Genomic DNA, 17852 nt, shown 5'->3' with positions numbered 1-17852 from the left:
ACAAAGTTAATGTTTAAAAGGTTGCTGGAATTTTTCACTCACCCACAAACATACATTCAAAGTTTTTTAAAAACTTAACATTTTTAACTTGCACACTGTTGATACCCAGACTAGGGTTCCCTAGCTTGAACAATTACCATATTCATTAAACTTTTTATAAGATGTTCAGATTTTTCCTCATATCAAATTTACCCAAAACAGATAAAGTCTTTCTACCTCCATCATTAAAAAAAAAAAAAATCTTGAGGGTCTCTGAGATCAGCCTCCCGAAATTATCTTGCCTAGTAAGAGCATTGTTAGAATATGAGTAAAGCCTTTTCCTGTGGCTTCCTTGAAAGAAACATCATTTGCATGATTGATTTGAAATACAAGAAATCACCATTTTAATAGGTCAGAAATGGTCAAGTTCAAGTATTAGAACTTCATCTGCTTTAACCTGTATTATTTGGCATGTGTGTTATAAAGTCAATCATGTTTCTTTACTATCAAACCTCAGCATTAACATTGTAAAACGTGCATAACCAAGGTAAGTCCAGGGACGAGAACTTACAGTCACACCCATCTTCACAGTGTGAGATTTGTTGCAGAGAATGTGGTCTCAGTTAGCTGCATTCCAAAGCTGGGAAGAATTCTGAAGGTAACATCCTGGTTAAAACTTGGACTCTAGGGGGCTTCCCTGGCAGTCCAGTGGTTCGGAACCCACTGCCAATGCAGGGAACACAGGGTTGATCCCTGCTCCAGGAAGATCCCACCTGCTGCAGGGCAGCTAAGCCCGGTGCCACGGCTACTGAACCCACGCTCTGAGATGCAGCCAGTGAAACCTGCACACTCTCTGGCCCGTGCTTTGCAGCAAGAGAAGCCGCCACAATGAGAAGCCGCCACAATGAGAAGCCCACCACTGCAATGAAGAGTAGCCCCCGCCCCTCTCTACAGCTCGAGAAGGCCCACATGCCGCAACTAAGACTCACTGCAGCCAAAAATTAAATAAATACAATAAATCTTAAAGCTAACAGAGAAACTTGGATTCTAGAACCAGATGGAGCTGAAATAAAATTTCGCTTGTGGTTTGCCAGGGGTGTACCCTTAGACAAATTCCTTAATCTCTTCATACCTGGTTTCCTTGTCTGTAAAGTGGGATGATAATAATACCCACCCTTTAGGGTTGTGATGAGAATCAAGCAGTGAACTGTGTTTATCTCAGCCTACAGGTGAGCTAGTACAGTACAGCCTACAGGTGGCTAGTAACCAGTACAGCCACTCAGAACCTGGAAGACAATAGGATCCTGACTGAAATGTGTAAGCTTGACCAAGCTGTTCTGAGAGCCTCTGTGGACCAGAAGGAGATAAACTATGAAGACCTGTCTTTGTTCTTAATCCAAGGATGCTCAGCAGGGAGAACTAGATCCAGAAATAACTAAAGGGCATCCCGTTTATGTATGTGCTGAAGCTAGGGGCAAATGCATTTCTGAAGACTTGCTTCTGGGTAGCACACTCACTTGGGGGTGGGGAGAGTGAATTGTCCTAGAAAGCCGTGGCCCCCCGGGCACTCACTCCACTTGTCATTCTAACAGCGACCTGCGGGGGCACCTTGAGCAGCATGGGGGGAGTGGTCCTGAGCCCCGGGTTCCCCGGCACCTACCCCAACAACCTGGACTGCACCTGGAAGATCTCCCTGCCCATAGGCTATGGTGAGTGATGACGTTTTTTAATTCCTCAAGATCCAACTTTTAATATATTCCTAGGAAAGAATTAGGCTAAGTAAAAAGTGAGCCTTATTCTGTTGACCTAACTGTGTCTTTAATTGAATGTGGCTTACAGATTTAAATAAAGTGTTGGCAGAGTAACTTTGAGAACAGAAAGTTATTTGAAAAGTCAGTTTGCACAGAGTCCAAAAGTCTGTGCAAACTGACTTTTCAAATAACTTTCTGTTCTCAAAGTTACTCTGCCAATGCTTTACTTAAATCTGTAAGCCACATATTTTTGGATGCATGAGACAAGTGCTCAGGGCTGATGCACTGGGAAGACCCAGAGGGATCCGGGTGGAGAGGGAGGTGGGAGGGGAGATCGGGATGGGGAATACATGTAAATCCATGGCTGATTCATGTCAATGTATGGCAGAAACCACTACAATATTGTAAAGTAATTAGCCTCCAACTAATAAAAATAAATGGAAAAAAAAAAAGAAATGGAAAAGTCAGTTTGGCCGTACACATCTTTTCAAGGCAAACTAAATTGGCAGAATGATGATGTAGTAGTCACATGCAGTGCAAGACGTAGCATCCCTAATTCAGTCATCAAGCTCTTTATTCATTATACCACCTTCAATAATCTATCACTGGAAGTCAATAATGGTAGTGGTTTCTTTCAAATAATTTTTAAAGTGTTTTTCAGCTTATGATTCATTTTAGTGTTGTCTTATACATTTTTGTCATTACTCCTTGCATTGATTTAGGTTTATGAAAATTACCTAAATGATAAAAATCACATTTAGTTATGAACTTCCAGGTTACCTACCTTAAATAATTCGTAATTTTAATTGTTACATACACTAAAATCCCATTCTGGCCTACTTCAGAAATGCACAGTCTTTGTGAAATTTTGATTCTCTGTCATGCCTCTCCTCATCTGCCTCATGGTTTCCTTATATTTTAGTTCATTAATTTGGATTTTCCCCACCTGCTGCTGCTGCTGCTAAGTCGCTTCAGTCGTGTCTGACTCTGTGCAACCCCATAGACAGCAGGTGGCCCACCAGGCTCTGCCATCCCTGGGATTCCCCACCTGCAATTGTCCTAAGAATACACACTGGATGAGGGTTCCAGATTAGATACTCAGGGAATGTCCCAGAATGTCCATATTATTGAGTACTTAGGCACTTAGTGAATGTTAGCTGAATGATGGGTGAACAGAAGCGGAAATGGAAATCATTGCCCTGGAAGAAGGTTATATATTTTAATTAAGTTTTCAAAGCTCTTGCTTTAAGAGTCTGTGCCAGGAGGAGAAAAGGGGGGAGGTCCACCTGCTCAGCTGAGTGCTGCTAAGAGGGAGGGCGTAAGGGAGCGGCATGGAAGGAAAAGAGGCCTCCACTGGGGAGAGCACACATGAGATTCAGCTCCATGGCCCCTGAAGTGGCCCCGGAGTGTGGAGGCATAAGGAAGGGCAGACAGTTCACAGGGGTCACAGAGGTGCTCTATTTGTTCCACGTTTTTAAATTTTATTTTTTAAACAATGAACTCTCTGAGCATAGAGGCTGTAATTCTGCCCCGTGCTATACCAAACAGAGGCCTTTGACTTTAACCAATGTTGGCTCAGCCATCCTCAAAGCCTGGTCTGTTTTCTTACCCTGAGGTTCTCAAGATCTGGACAGGGTCGGTTCCGTGTTTGGAGTCAGATGTCAGGGGCTAGATTGGAGTTACAGTTGACCCGCGAGGTTCCAGCAGGGCCTTAGCATCTTGAGGGCCACAAACTTACTAGGAAAATAATGATAGTATAGGCTACTGAACTGAGTGAACCCCAGGAACCTCACTTTCCTCGTCTCTAAAAATGAAATGACCACACAGGGTTATGGAGGATTCACTGAAACAGTTCAGGTGAGAAATTTAGTATAGGGCTTGGTGCGTTGTAAATAACAACAGCAAAATACTACCTGGTTTTTAAATTGTTGTTTCAAATCCTTCCCACTTTCTTTTCAAACCTCATTAGAAACATTTTATTCGTGAATGGATGTGTACATTTCATTAGTTTATTTTCCCAGCCTCACTGTTCCATGGTGTGAGAAGCCTGCTGGTTGGCATGTTTCCTTTCACTGTTCCTCACTGAGAAACCAGTACACAAGACAATAATTCAGGAAAAAAAGAATAGGGATCTTCTGACTTCATGATCATGATCTATGAGCCTAAGAAAGCATTTATTTCAAGAAAGGTTGAAATTTTAAAAAGAATTATGGAATATTATGATTAAAGTTACTTGTCTTTAAAATGTTTGATATTGCCCAGCACTAGGCTTAAAAAAGCATATTGAATAAGCCAAAAGGAACTTTATGCCTGAAGTCCTAAATACATGCAAAATAGTATGACTGTCCCTAGCTTTTTAGAATAGATAGTTATGCTTCAGAATAATTTGCTACAGATTATATATAAGTACCACACTGGGTTTTTCTGACAAGTTGTGTAATCTATAAATATACTCCTTTTTTTTTTAAATTAAATTTTATTTTTTTTTATTAGTTGGAGGCTAATTACTTCTCAACATTTCAGTGGGTTTTGTCATACAGTGACATGAATCAGCCATGGAGTTACACATATTCCCCATCCCGATCCCCCCTCCCACCTCCCTCTCCACCCGATTCCTCTGGGTCTTCCCAGTGCACCAGGCCCGAGCACTTGTCTCATGCATGCAATAAAAATACTCCTAAACACGAAATTTTAAAACAGGAAAGGGGCATGTGCATTCCTGTTTCCTGGATTGTCAGTTTTGATTTGGATTGCTTAGGTATTAATGGCTATTTTGCTAATAATTATGGAACAGGTATCTCCAATTCCCCCAGCCCTGAAAGACACACTTATCCAGGATATGAGACAGCAGTGCTTTTTCTTGAGAAAAAGCAGATTAGATGTTTTTCATCAGTGGAAGATTTTGTTGCAATATTTTTTATCTTTTCACACAACCAAATATACATGGGACCGCCTATTAGATGTCCGACACACTTGTTCAGCAGGAGCCAACTCATTCACATAATTCTTTTGATTAATCCTACTTCTCTCCCACACCCATGGACCAATAGCTTAATTATATATGTAAAATGACCTGTCACTCTGGTATCACATGCAAGCCCACCTATGTCTCTGCTTGCTAATTACTCACCCCCCTGACAACTGCTTTCTGCATCCAGCCTCAGTGAGAGCATGTTACCGAAAGCAGGGTTCCAGCTGCTCCCCACTTTAAAGTCAGTAAAGGGGCCAGGTTGGTGGGAAGGAAGGTTTGCTTGATTTTGATGCAGGCATCCGATGGGGAGGGCGGACCTCTGTCCAAAGTCTGACTCCCCTCCCGGCCAATGAGGGTCAGTGGACAAGAACTGTCATAGGCTGAGGGAGGGAGCTACATGTGGAAACAGCACAGCCAGCTCTGACGGTCCTCTTCAAGTTGGTCATCGGTGGTCTGACCAGCATCTTGATTGTTTTAAGCACAGTTTCAGTCTTCACCTTCAGTGTTGGTTTGTCCCATTTCCTTGAGGCCAGTTCTCAGAACTGTGGCAACTCATGTCACGACTACAGTCTAGTCGTCTGGTAGTTAACTTCTTCACCTGCTGGGGGGCTTTCAGTGTCTGTAACACAGCTCGCAGGACACGGTTCAGATTATTATTTATAACCTATGAGACAGAACTAAAAGTTCTTGACTATGCTTAGTGAGAGCACTTTATTATTATTATCATTATTATTATTTGGCCTCTTTTGACTGTTTTCCTTTGTTACTGCATTTTCTCAGTTCTCTGATTAAACTTATTCATTAGCTAAGGTTTTTCCCCAGACAAAAGGCAGGCTGAGGACATGGGAGGTAAAGGACCATAGGGCCCTGCTCTGTTGCAAGCGTGCAGTCACTGGACTCCATCTGAGGGGCGGGCATGATACATGGTGATCCCTCATGTCTTTGGGCTCTGAGTGTAGATGAGTAGAAATCCTAGTTCTGCCAGTGACTGCTGGTATGAATTTGCAAGTTACGGACGTGCTTTGGAACTTTTGTCTCTTATCTTTAAAATGAATACCATAAAATATCATTCTCCTACAGCTGCTCTGAAGCAATGCCTGACATGGAGAAGGCATTGCCTGACTGTTCACTGTTCTTCGTGACTAGGCCAAATGCTCTGATGTTGTTTGGTTTCCTTTCCTTTCCACAAATTTGGGTTGCTGTTTTGTGTGGCTTTGAGTATGAGCCCAATCAACACAGAACTTCTGTCTGTTTTCTTGAAAGTTTCTAAAAGCATAGTTAACAGAGATTAAATCAAGTTTGTTTTTCTGCTTTACCTTTTATATTTGAAACCCTTGCACTTACATCACACACTGTGGGGTCAGAATTGGCTATGCCTTTGGGCCATCTAGAGGTATAGGGAGGATACAAAAGACTCTTTTAGAATATTCTCTTGGAATTCTGAAACTATTCACTCATTTGCTATATGTTTATTATGCACAGAAGATGTACAGTAGAACACTTACTGTCCACAGGGTCTGTTAACTAAGAAACAAGAGTTTAACTCTGAAGCTGTTGGTCAGCTTATGTATTCAAAGTTTTGTCAAGTCCAGATTCAAAATCCTTTCTGCAGATGCCTTTTCCTGACACTTAATTTCCAATGTGTAATGACAGTCAGTGTAAATTTCACCCTAGATGGGCATTCAGATTGGTTTTCTTGTTGCAATAACACATTTTTGGTATTCTGTGAGATAATAAAAGGATAACTAGGTTATGTTTATTTTAATCCCTTCATTTTGGCTTCATGATGTCAAACTGGACACAATTCGCTGAAAATTAGATAGCTAAAAATTCCATTCTAAACCAGATTAGAGCTGGGTTCAGTTCTCTTTCCTGATACATATTAGGTGATTTGATATGTGGCTGGATACTTTATCCTGCTTAATATGCTAATTTTTCATAAAATTATAATTTGCGTAATTCCATTTCCATTTTAAGATTAATCCCAAATCAGTGAAAGGCCACTTTCACTATGTCCTTTACTTTGGAGATAGTGGCCATCTTTTAGGGTTTTTGTGCCCCTTGATCTGCTTGCTGTCTCTCATTTCTTTCTCGACTGGGCTGCTCTGTGAATTTCAAATGTATCTCTGGATGAATTCATCTGACATCTGCCTATGCACATCTGAAATGAGCCTGTTTTAAGCTGTTTCCCTGCCATTTGATTTTATACCCAAAAAGGGAATAAGTATTTTAAGTGTTCTAATCTTGCCCTAGTTTCACATCCCATCTCATAGTTTTGGATGAAAAATAGACATGTCAGTAATCCATCATTTGTTTTTTATTGTTCTTAGGTTGGCTTCTGTGTTCTTCCTCCCATGAAGAATGTGATGGGTGTTTGTGAAACTCTGTGGACCATAGGGGTTCTGGGCCTTGATACCAAAATATTTTTTGGTATCACCAAAAATATTTTTGGCCACCAAAAAATATTTTTTTTAAATCCATTAGTATAGTTTATTAATTAGTCAAAAAAACAAAAACAAAAACCTCTTTATTGTCAGATTTTGGGCCAGACTATAAAAACAAACTGTTTTTAGTTCAACAGTAGGTAAGGGAATAGATCAGATTCGAACAGACCTGTGGCTTACAGACTGGTCAAGTGGCTCAGCTCTCACAGCAGGTCCAGAGAGGGGGCGGGTGAGAAGGAGGGGCTAGGAGTCATTGGTCTTGCCTTCTCTCCTTCCTGCCTGCCTTTCTCCTTCTTTACTTTCTCCCTCTCCCTCTCTCTCTCTTTCTTTATCTGTCTCTTTCATTCCCTCCCTCTTTCTTTCTTCTTTCCTTGCGTCCAAATTTCTTTCAACTGATGGTATTTAATGGGATTTAGAAAGAAAATGAATTAGCTTATGTAGGTCTCTCCAACAGAGACATGCTTGAGATTTTTTTCATATTTACAGAAATGTTTTAAATATCGAGCTTTGTTGCATGTCGGTCATCTTTGATGCCTGGCATTAGAAGAGTCAGGCCAGCCCCAGGCCGGCCTGTTCCTTCCCTCCCTGCTCATGCATTGTTGTACATACACTTGGACTGTGTGATACAAACTGAGTTTCTCATTCTAAAAATGATCCAGGTTTTGTTGTCTTATTAAAGACCTTTCACTGAAAGTCTTCCTTCTGCTTTTTGCTTTTTGAGTCTCTTCCTGAAATATTCTGCCTTCTACTTCCTTCCAATTTTCTCTATCAAACTAGGGTGAAAATGTTAATACAAAGTAATTTTCTCCAAAAATTTGTAATATGTTTAACATCATGAGATGGTTAGCTTTTGTCTAGCATGTTTCCATGCTAAACCAGAGAACACGAGTTCTCTGTCCATCAGAGTTGGTGTCAGTCTAACTCTGCCTCTTGCTGTGTTACCTGGGACATCACACCCAGCCTTCCTGTACCTTATTCTGTTCACCTGTGAAATGATGGTAATAACCGTGGTCACCTTGGTAAACTGAACCCCGAGCGTGATAATGGACTTACACTGTGTCCTACCAGAAAGGCTATTATTCACGCTTTTGTTCTTCCTAACAAAGTTTTCTCCATAATTGATAAAACTGTGTTTCTTGGATAATTTTAAAATTTATTGAGTAGCTTTAGGTTAGGTTGTTCTTCCCTATTACTCTTTGCATGAGCTTTTCTTCTTCTTCTTCTCCTTTTTTTTTTTTTTGACTGAATTCAGCTTTCGTTACCTATGTTTTCAACCAATACTAAGTAGATATGTTGGCTTTACATCTTCTCAGCATTTATACTTAAGTAAGCAAACATGATCTTTTATATAGCAATATCTTTAATTTCCTAAAACCTAGGAAATGTATTATATATATATATATGTATATGTATATATATATGTATCAATGTATATGTATATATATATGTACATATATATGTATCATATATATATATCTTGATAGATAAAAAGAGCTTTATATATATGGATAGATGGATAAAAAGAGCTTTATGTATATATAAAGAGAAGAATAACACAAAATAAAGCTTTCCTCACGTGCTGAGAGAATGATCCGCAATAGCTGTTGGTTTTCTTAGTTTAGACTTTATAAACCTAACTTAATTGCCTTGATTTATGCAAAAACTAATGTCTTTGGCATTCTGAATAAACTTGCAAGTGAATTAAGAAGTATTTCAGGCACTATAGTCAAATTTTCAAACATTCCACAATACCTTGGGAAATAACTCTTAAAGTTATTTTGATTCTCTTCTAAATTATCAACAGTAGTTTATCTGGTACACTGATCAATATTATACCAGCAACGTGGGTCCTTTGGACAGCCTTGGCCTCTTGTTAAAATAGATTCAGTTGTGAGAGTCAGGGTGGCATTTATCAGAGTGGGTTTCTTGCAAAAACATCAGTAATTTGCATTGCAGGCACTACACAGTCAAAACAGTTTTCAAACTGAGAAATTTCTTGTGCGATGGTATGAGCATCCACTTAAAAGCCACTTCTAAAGTTTGTTGTGTTTTGTTAGATCTATATTGGCTTCTTCCTTGATAAAGTTGAAAATTGACTGATAGTTACAACCTTATGTTTTTGATTATAAAGAGCAGCTGGACAAGATTTTGTTTTGATTTTAAGAGCAGCTGGACAAGAATCCCTTCCATGTGTGTGGATATAAGTCACCATTCTGAGAATTACACCTGCATGCCTCTGTGATACAGTGCCAGTAATGTCTATATTTCACACACACACAAAATGATTTAGGAGCATTCACTACAAGGACAAAGGTCACACAGCTGGTGGGCAGCAGAGGTGAAACCAAACTAAGGCTTGTTGTAATTCACAATGTACATATTCCTCCACTCTGCCTCCTAGAGAGATATTGTTGGAGGAAACTAATGTGATTTTAATCTCTGTTGATAAGCATTATCAAAAATTTTGATACCAGTATTCACCAGTGTTGCCTATTTTTTTCATAGGTGCACATATTCAATTTCTGAATTTTTCTACCGAAGCTAATCATGATTACCTTGAAATTCAAAATGGCCCTTATCACACCAGCCCGATGATCGGGCAGTTCAGCGGCCCCGACCTGCCCAGCGCCCTGCTGAGCACCACTCACGAGACGCTCATCCACTTCTACAGTGACCACTCGCAGAACCGGCCGGGGTTTAAACTCACTTACCAAGGTAAGAGTGCTGCCACACCTGGGGATGCGTCTGAGACTTAAATCGTGTGGAAGCGTGAACATCCGAGCTGGTTAAAGTCTCACACAACTGCAAAGTCCAGAGTGGAGCACGGCTTTCTGGTGGGAATGGAGTCTCCGCCGGGCTTCACACAGGTCAGGACCCAGTGTCAGGAGCAGGTCAGGCGCTGCTTCCGGGGTCCCTTCTGTCTCACTCCAGTGGCCACGTCACCGCCTGGGATCCTCCTAGCCCCATCGTCACGTCACCTGGTCACCTGTGTCCGTGTCCTCTTGGCCACACGCAGATGTTATCCCTTCAGGACTATGGTACAAGGAGTCTGTTTGATCTTGGGGGGGGCCCCCACCTGCAGCAGCTCACAGCAGGATGTCAGTTCCCAGCCCGAGACTGAGGTCAGGCCACAGCAGTGAGAGTGCTGAATCCTGGCCACTAGACCATTTGGGGCAGTGACCAAGCCCTGGCTTGTTGGTTTTGTAGAAATAAATGTCCACAAAGAGACAGAAATAGTGAAACATGTAAAGGGTCCTAGTATGTGTGGATAGACACTGGGTGGGCTCAGAGAAGGAGTCACGCCCTTGGGTGGTCTGAATCACCTACACGGGCCTTTCTTCTGGCTTCCTCTGGCCGATCACCTGCTCTGCCTGGCTCTGAGTCCGTGTCTGGAGCATCTCAGGGTCCTCCCCTCTGTGTGTGCATCTCTTAGCCAAGATGGGTTCCAGTGCAGAGGCCTATGGGTAGGTTGGCATCACCTGCTGTGGGATGGGGCCCCCTTTCTTTTGACCACTGGGGGGCCTTTTCTGCACCTATGTAGTCAGGAATGTCTCCTTGACCTCAAGAAGGAGGAACATGTGGTCTCTCCATCTCCCTTTTGGGCAGGGCTCAGCTCCCCTCTGTCTCCACTGTGACCATTGTCTTAAGTGTCCACTGGAGCAAAGTCCAGCATTTGCCCTGTTCCTGCTGCTATTGCATCTGAAAATGGAAAGAGGAGGCTGACTGTAACATCTAAGCTGGAGCCCATCTATCTCCTGCCTCATGTCCACAAGGGAAATGGGTCTGACCCTGTCTCTCATGCATTTAAGCTTTCTCTCAGCTCAAAGTAATGACTTTGTGTACCATTCAAGTTATGCCCGGGGAGAGGAAAGGAGAAAGATAGGGAGGGAATGAACTTTATGTGTTCTTAAACCATCAAAATATGAGATCTCTAATAAAAGTTAGAATCTACCATCATCAAAGCATTTCTGACATGTGAAAAAGTTCAAAGTTTTCATTTCATATGCAATAATTTATCTGGCCTTTTCTTCAGTGTTGTTAATTCAAATGAAGTAAAAAAAAATGTCAAAAATGGAGTCTTTTTTTAACATGGTGAAATCACTTGATTTCTTTAATTTTATAGACTGCCCTGGAAAATATTTAATATTTCATTACTAAAAGAGGATGGCATTTTATGTTGAACTTTCAGACCTTGTTACTTCAGTTGTTACTTACAGTATAAATTTACATTTCCAGAATTTGGGTGTCTTAAAATAGGAATCCAGGCAGGGGGAAAAAACGGCAGGGTGATACAGCGTAAGGAATGAGACAGGAGACCTTGCCTGGATTTCTCTGCGTCCACCTGTGTCTGTCATTCCTTCTCACCTGGAGCCCCCTGTGTCTCAGCAAGGGTGTCAAGTCCCACTGGAAGGCTGGTGTGTGTGCCCACGTACACAGAGAACAGTGGAGAGACACAGTTTCCCAGGCCAGCACAGAGGTCTGCCTACACCCCTGCTCTTTCTCCTTTTGGAGACAAGAGAATGATACCTTCCTTGCAGGCAACCCCTCCCATGCACTAGGCTCTAAAGTGTTTCTTTCTACTCTTTCCAGGGCATTTAAGGTAGGAATTGGGGCTTCCCTAATGGCTTAGGTGGTGAAGAATTTGCCTGAAATGCAGGAAACAGGGCTTTGATCCCTGGCTCGGGAAGATGCCCTGGAGGAGGACATGGCAACCCACTCCAGTATTACTGCCTGGAAAATTCCATGGACAGAGGAGCCTGGCGGCTACAGTTCATGGGATCCCAAAGAGTCAGATATGACTGAGTGACTAACACTTTCACTTTTCTCCAGGTAGGAATTATCTTCCCGTCATTGCTTTTCCAGGGGCTGTTTCTCTTTCTCCTTTGATTTAAATACACTCAAGTTCCTCTCTCTCACACACACACACCCCTACTTATGTTTAATTTTAATGACCCCTTCAGCTCCCACTTTCTCAGAAGCAGTGTGGAGGAATCATCTCCTCCAGCTCTCCCCGAGTCTCCTCCTCTTCTCACTTCTCCTGCCCACCCACATATACCGGCAACACCCCCATAGTTACAGTCATCCAAGTCCGCAGCTTTTTGTGTCATCTGAGGTTGTCCAGTGGGTGACGGGACCCGCCAGGGACAGCTCATCAAGAGGAGAACTAGTACACATGTCTCACGGGCACAGACTCCTGGGAGAACCCAGACAAGAGTCACTCACAGGAATGGCTAGAACTCGGGGGTTCAGGTACCTTCTGAAGCTAAAACAAGGGAGAAGGGGGTTCAGGATTCTAGGAAGAGAGGCAGCAATGGGAAGAAGAGCAGGAAACCTGTGGTTCATGAGGGTCGTTGAGTGAAGTCCGTGTGTTGATTTATTTCTCTTTTAAAGCATTTGTAGTATTGCTGTTTTACAATGTTAGTTTCTCCTGCCCAGCAAAGTGCAACAGCTACAAGTGTACATGAATCCCTCTGCTTTGGACTTCCCTCCATGCAGGTCCCCACAGAGCCCTCAACAGGGTGCCCTGGGCTGTGCGGTAGGTTCTCGCCAGTCATCTGCTTTATACATGGCATCGGTACTGTGCTGATGTAACCCCGTTCCTTTTCTGTGAGAAGGGTTTGGGGAGCATCCTCTTGGCACAAGAGCCAGAGACTTCTCTGCACATGTACATTCTATTTGTCAAAATAATTTCCTTCTCAAAAGAAGACCCTGTGCCCCGCTCTTAGAGCTTCCCCCTGCATCTGCTGGTTCTCAAAACACCCCATGGTGTGCTGAGCACACGCAGATGTAGCTCTCTCAGAATCTCCCACAAGGACTCCAAGGGCCTGATGGAGTCACACCGTCTCCTGTCTAGCAGGTGAGGGATCTCTATGCACTGACCCCAAACAGAAATTCGGAGACAGAGTTACGGAGGAGAAAGATAGAGTGATTTTATTTCCTCGTCAGGCAAAAAGGAAACACTGTAGGCTAGCACCTCAATAACTGTGCCCCCCCCGCCGGGGAGTAGGGGGAGGTTATACAGTCAGGACTTGGGGTTGGGGGTAGGTGATAAGGATCAAGGCAGTAATAGTCTTGCATTCTTCTTTCTACTGCAAAGTTTCAAAACTGTCACAACACTGTGTTTGGTGGACTCCAAGGGCAGGGTTGCTGATAAGATGAGGGTGTGTGCAGGGTCTCAGGTTGGTCTAATCTCCCTTATGGCAGAAAGCGAAGAGGAACTAAAGAGCCTCTTGATGAAAGTGAAAGAGGAAAGTGAAAAAGCTGACTTAAAACTCAACATTCAAAAAACTAACATCATGGCATCCAGTCACATCACTTCATGGCAAATAATGGGGAAACAAGGGAAACTGTGACAGACTTTATTTTCTTGGGCTCCAAAATCACTGCAGATGGTGACTGCAGCCATGAAATGAAAAGAGCTTGCTCCTTGGGAGAAAAGCTATGATCATCATAGACAGCATATTAAAAGCAGATACATTACTTTGCCAACAAAGGTCCATCTAGTCAAAGCTATGGTTTTTCCAGGAGTCATGTATGGGTGTGAGATTTGGACTATAAAGAAAGCTGAATGCCAAAGAATTGATGCTTTTGAACTGTGGTGTTGGAGAAGACTCTTGAGAGTTCCTCGGACTGCAAGGAGATCATACCAGTCAGTCCTAAAGGAAATCAGTCCTGAATATTCATTGGAAGGACTGATGCTGAAGCTGAAACTCCAATACTTTAGCCTGATGTGAAGAACTGACTCACTGGAAAAGACTCTGATGCTGGGAAGGATTGAAGGCAGGAAGAGAAGGAGATGACAGAGGATGAGATGGTTGGATGGCATCACCAACTATATGGACATGAGTTTGTGCAAGCTCTAGGAGCTGGTGATGAACAGGGAAGCCTGGGGTGCTGCAGTCCATGGGGTCAGAAAGTGTCGGACTGAACTGAACTGAACTGAATCTCCATGAACTTCTCTGGTCCCTATAGTCTTGCCTCAGGAGGTGGTTTCATGGCTGTTCCTCCTTTGATTAGCAACTGTTTCAGTCTCCCGTTTAGAACTCAGGGACACCATGGAGGCTGAAGAAATGGGGGACGAGAGGGCCTCTATGTCTGGGAGCCCCATAGAGCCCCACTCGGTCTCAGTTAGAGGAGTGCCGTGGGTGCAATCTGACCTGGGCCTTGCAGTTAACACAGGTTTACTGAGAACTAAACTGTGTACATGTGACTCTGCTTGAGTCTGTATGCTGGTGCTAAGTCACTTCAGTCGCGTCTGATTCTCTGCGACCCTCTGAACTATAGCCCACCAGGCTCCTCTGTCCATGGGATTCTCCAGGCAAGAATACTGGAGTGACTTGTCATGTCCTCCTCCGGGGGATCTTTCCAACCCAGGGACTGAACCCATGTCTCCTGTGTCTCCTTCATTGACAGGTGGGTTCTTTACCACTAGTGCCACCTTGGAAACAGAGTCAAAGAGGAACATGTGAAATGTGCAAAACACCCCAGACAGGACACTGAGAAACCAGAGAAGGAAGTGAACTCAAAAAGGTAGCAGTAGAGAAGATGCAAAGTCATGTGCTCTTAGGAAGTGGGGAAAGCGCAGGTACTGAACTCAGATTTTGCCCTTCCCACCAGTGTTTGTGGAGGGGAGGAAACACATTTCCCCTACTTTTCTAGATTCTTTTCTGAGATCACCGCCCTCCCCCCGCCCCCCCACTGCCGTAAAAACGTGAGAGGTGAGCAGGGAAGCACAGGTGTGGTTGTCATGAAGACTGAGCTTGTTCTTTTCTTCTCCATTGATAAGTTTCTAGAGATTTAGCCACCATTCTCTTCCTGGAGCAGAGAAAGGACACCCTTGCTTACCAAGGGAGATTTCCCTCGTAGATGTAAATGTCTCCTATAAATGATTAACCTCTCCTCTATTTCCAAAGATGCCCGCATATCTTCAGCTCCTTAAGGATAACCAATTCGTGATAATCCTCACACCAAAGAGGCATATTTTGGGGCAGTAAATTCTTCTCCCTTTCGTTTGTTTACATGTAGGTTCATCTTTCTTTAAATTAAAAAAGATTCCACTGTGAGGATCACAGTGTCAGCAGGGTTCTTCTCTGGGCTTCTTCCTTTTATCTTCCATCCATCAAAGATAGCTGTGATGACTTAAAATCCAGTCTGTGGACCTCCCCCGGCAGTCCAGGGGTTAACAGTCAGCGCTTCCACTGCAATGGGCGCAGGGTCCATCCCTGGTCGGGGAACTATGATGCAGCACAGCATAACCAAAAAAAAAAAACTCTTAAAAAATTAAAAATTAAATAAAGCAAAATCCAATTTGTAAATTTACAGATCCAGCTTTCACGTGATTAGGTGATCATCAAAAAAATAAAAGAAACAACACTCAAATAAATGTCAAATTGTGCTAGCGTCACTGTCATCTTTCTGAATCACAGATCTTAACAAGTTGTAGTGCCGCCCATCTCTGGACCACTCAGGCCTGACCAAGCGAACCGGAGTGAGGGTGCTGGCATCCTAAACCATGGCTGCTGCATCAGGGCATCGAGGAGAAAGGGCAGTTTGGGCCTGGGTCCCTGAGGAGAGGCACAGGTTTGCAGAGGTCTTGAGACTGGAGACTGGATTTCTCTGCACTTGCATCTGGCTTCATGCAGGATAAGAGTCTATCCTTCCAAAGGGTGTTTATATAATAAACATAAATGTTCCTTAAGGTGTTTATCCCAAATTTAGGTTTTAAAATGAATACAGGCTAAAGGCTGGAGACTTTTAAAGAGCTGGAATGGGAATCACAGGCCTTCCGAGTTAGCCTAAAGCCTGTGAACCTTCTCTTGGCTACCAAACGGAAGGTGTCTGCAGTCTGGAGCCACTGGAGCTCGGCTACCGTCCTCCCAGGGCTCCCTGACGGTCACTTCAGAGGACTGGTCTCCAGGCCCATGAGAAACACACACCTGCACTGTGAAACTGACAAGAGACTCTTAAAAAGATTTATATGCATCTCCAAGGAACAGAGGGGAAATGTACAGTGACAAGTTTTCTAAAATAAATGCTCTAAGAAAAGGGAGGTCAAGAGCAGAGCCTGAACAAAGCCTGGGCAGAGTCTCATGGCCGTAACTGTCAGTCACCCTGAGAAGTCCAGGGTGACTTCTGCCAGCACTGAGTACAGGCTGACGATGTCAAGGCCAATCAGAACGTGATGCTTGTAGCCTTTTCCTCCTTGTTGCCTTGTGGTCCAAGGATAGCTGTTGTACCTCTGACACCAGGTCCACATGCAGATGAGAAATGGGGGCAGAAGACAACTTCTTCTTTTTTTTTTTTTCATTTATTTTTATTAGTTGGAGGCTAATTACTTTACAATATTGTAGTGGTTTTTGTCATACATTGACATGAATCAGCCATGGATTTACATGTATTCCCCATCCTGATCCCCCCTCCCACCTCCCTCTCTACCCGATTCCTCTGGGTCTTCCCAGTGCACCAGGCCAGAGCACTTGTCTCATGCATCCAGCCTGGGCTGGTGATCTGTTTCACCCTTGATAACATACATGTTTCGATGCTGTTTTCTCGAAACATCCCACCCTCGCCTTCTCCCACAGAGTCCAAAATTCTGTTCTGTACATCTGTGTCTCTTTTTCTGTCTTGCATATAGGGTTATCGTTATCATCTTTCTAAATTCCATATACCATTATACAGAGTGAAGTAAGCCAGAAAGATAAAGAAGACAGCTTCTTAATACTGTATTTAAAAAATTAACTTTTCTTTCTTTATTGACTTTGTAAGACTCAAATACAGATTCCCATGCTATTACTGTTTGCTGTGTACTTTTGAAATTAGATTTTATCCTACATATATGCTAAGTTGCTTCATAGAAAAAACTAGGGAGTTCCAGAAAAACATCTATTTCTGCTTTATTGACTAGGCCAAAGCCTTTGACTATGTCGATCACAACAAACTGTGGGAAATTCTTAAAGAGATGGGAATACCAGACCACCTTACCTGACTCCTGAGAAATCTGTATGCAGGTCAAGAAGCAACAGTTAGAACTGGACATGGAACAATGGACTGGTTCCAAATTGGGAAAGGAGTACATCAAGGCTGTACATTGTCACCCTGGTTATTTAACTTATATGCAGAGTACACCATGAGAAACGCTGGGCTTGATGAAGCACAAGCTGGAATCATGATTGCTGGGAGAAATATCAATAACCCCAGATATGCAGATGACACCACCCTTATGGCATAAAGCTAAGAGGAACTAAAGAGCCTCTTGATGAAAGTGAAAGAGGAGAGTGAAAAAGCTGACTTAAAACTCAGCATTCAAAAAACAAAGATCATGGCATCTGGTCCCATCACTTCATGGCAAATAGATGGGGAAACAGTGGAAACAATGACAGATTTTTTGTAGATGGTGACTGCAGCCATGCAATTAAAAGATGCTGCTCCTTGGAAGAAAAGCTATGACCAACCTAGAGAGCATATTAAAAAGCAGAGACATTACTTTGCCTACAAAGTCCATCTAGTCAAAGCTATGGTTTTTCCAGTAGTCATGTATGAGTGGTAGAGTTGGACTATAAAGAAAGCTGAGGACTATAAAGAAACCTGATGCTTTAGAATTGCAGTGTTGGGGAGAAGACTCTTGCAAGTCCCTTGGACAGCATGGAAATCCAACCAGTCAATCCTAAAGGAAATCAGTCCTGAATATTCATTGGAAGGACTGATACT

The 17852-nt window shown here is 42.9% G+C and overlaps 1 protein-coding gene across 1 annotated transcript in view; it reads left to right on the top strand.

Annotated features, from left to right (window-relative positions):
* Nucleotides 1–17852, top strand: part of CSMD1 (CUB and Sushi multiple domains 1) — a 2005298-nt gene that overhangs the window by 1816992 nt on the left and 170454 nt on the right. The window contains exons 40-41 of the mRNA XM_043454305.1: nucleotides 1572–1688; nucleotides 9651–9860. Coding sequence (XP_043310240.1) covers nucleotides 1572–1688; nucleotides 9651–9860 — 327 coding nt within the window. The remainder of the gene's footprint in view (nucleotides 1–1571; nucleotides 1689–9650; nucleotides 9861–17852) is intronic.

This window comes from Cervus canadensis, chromosome 31, assembly GCF_019320065.1.
Source record: "Cervus canadensis isolate Bull #8, Minnesota chromosome 31, ASM1932006v1, whole genome shotgun sequence".
Classification (NCBI taxonomy): domain Eukaryota; kingdom Metazoa; phylum Chordata; class Mammalia; order Artiodactyla; family Cervidae; genus Cervus; species Cervus canadensis.
The sequence above is the reverse complement of the archived record's forward strand: the minus strand, read 5'-3'. Positions and strand labels throughout refer to the sequence as shown.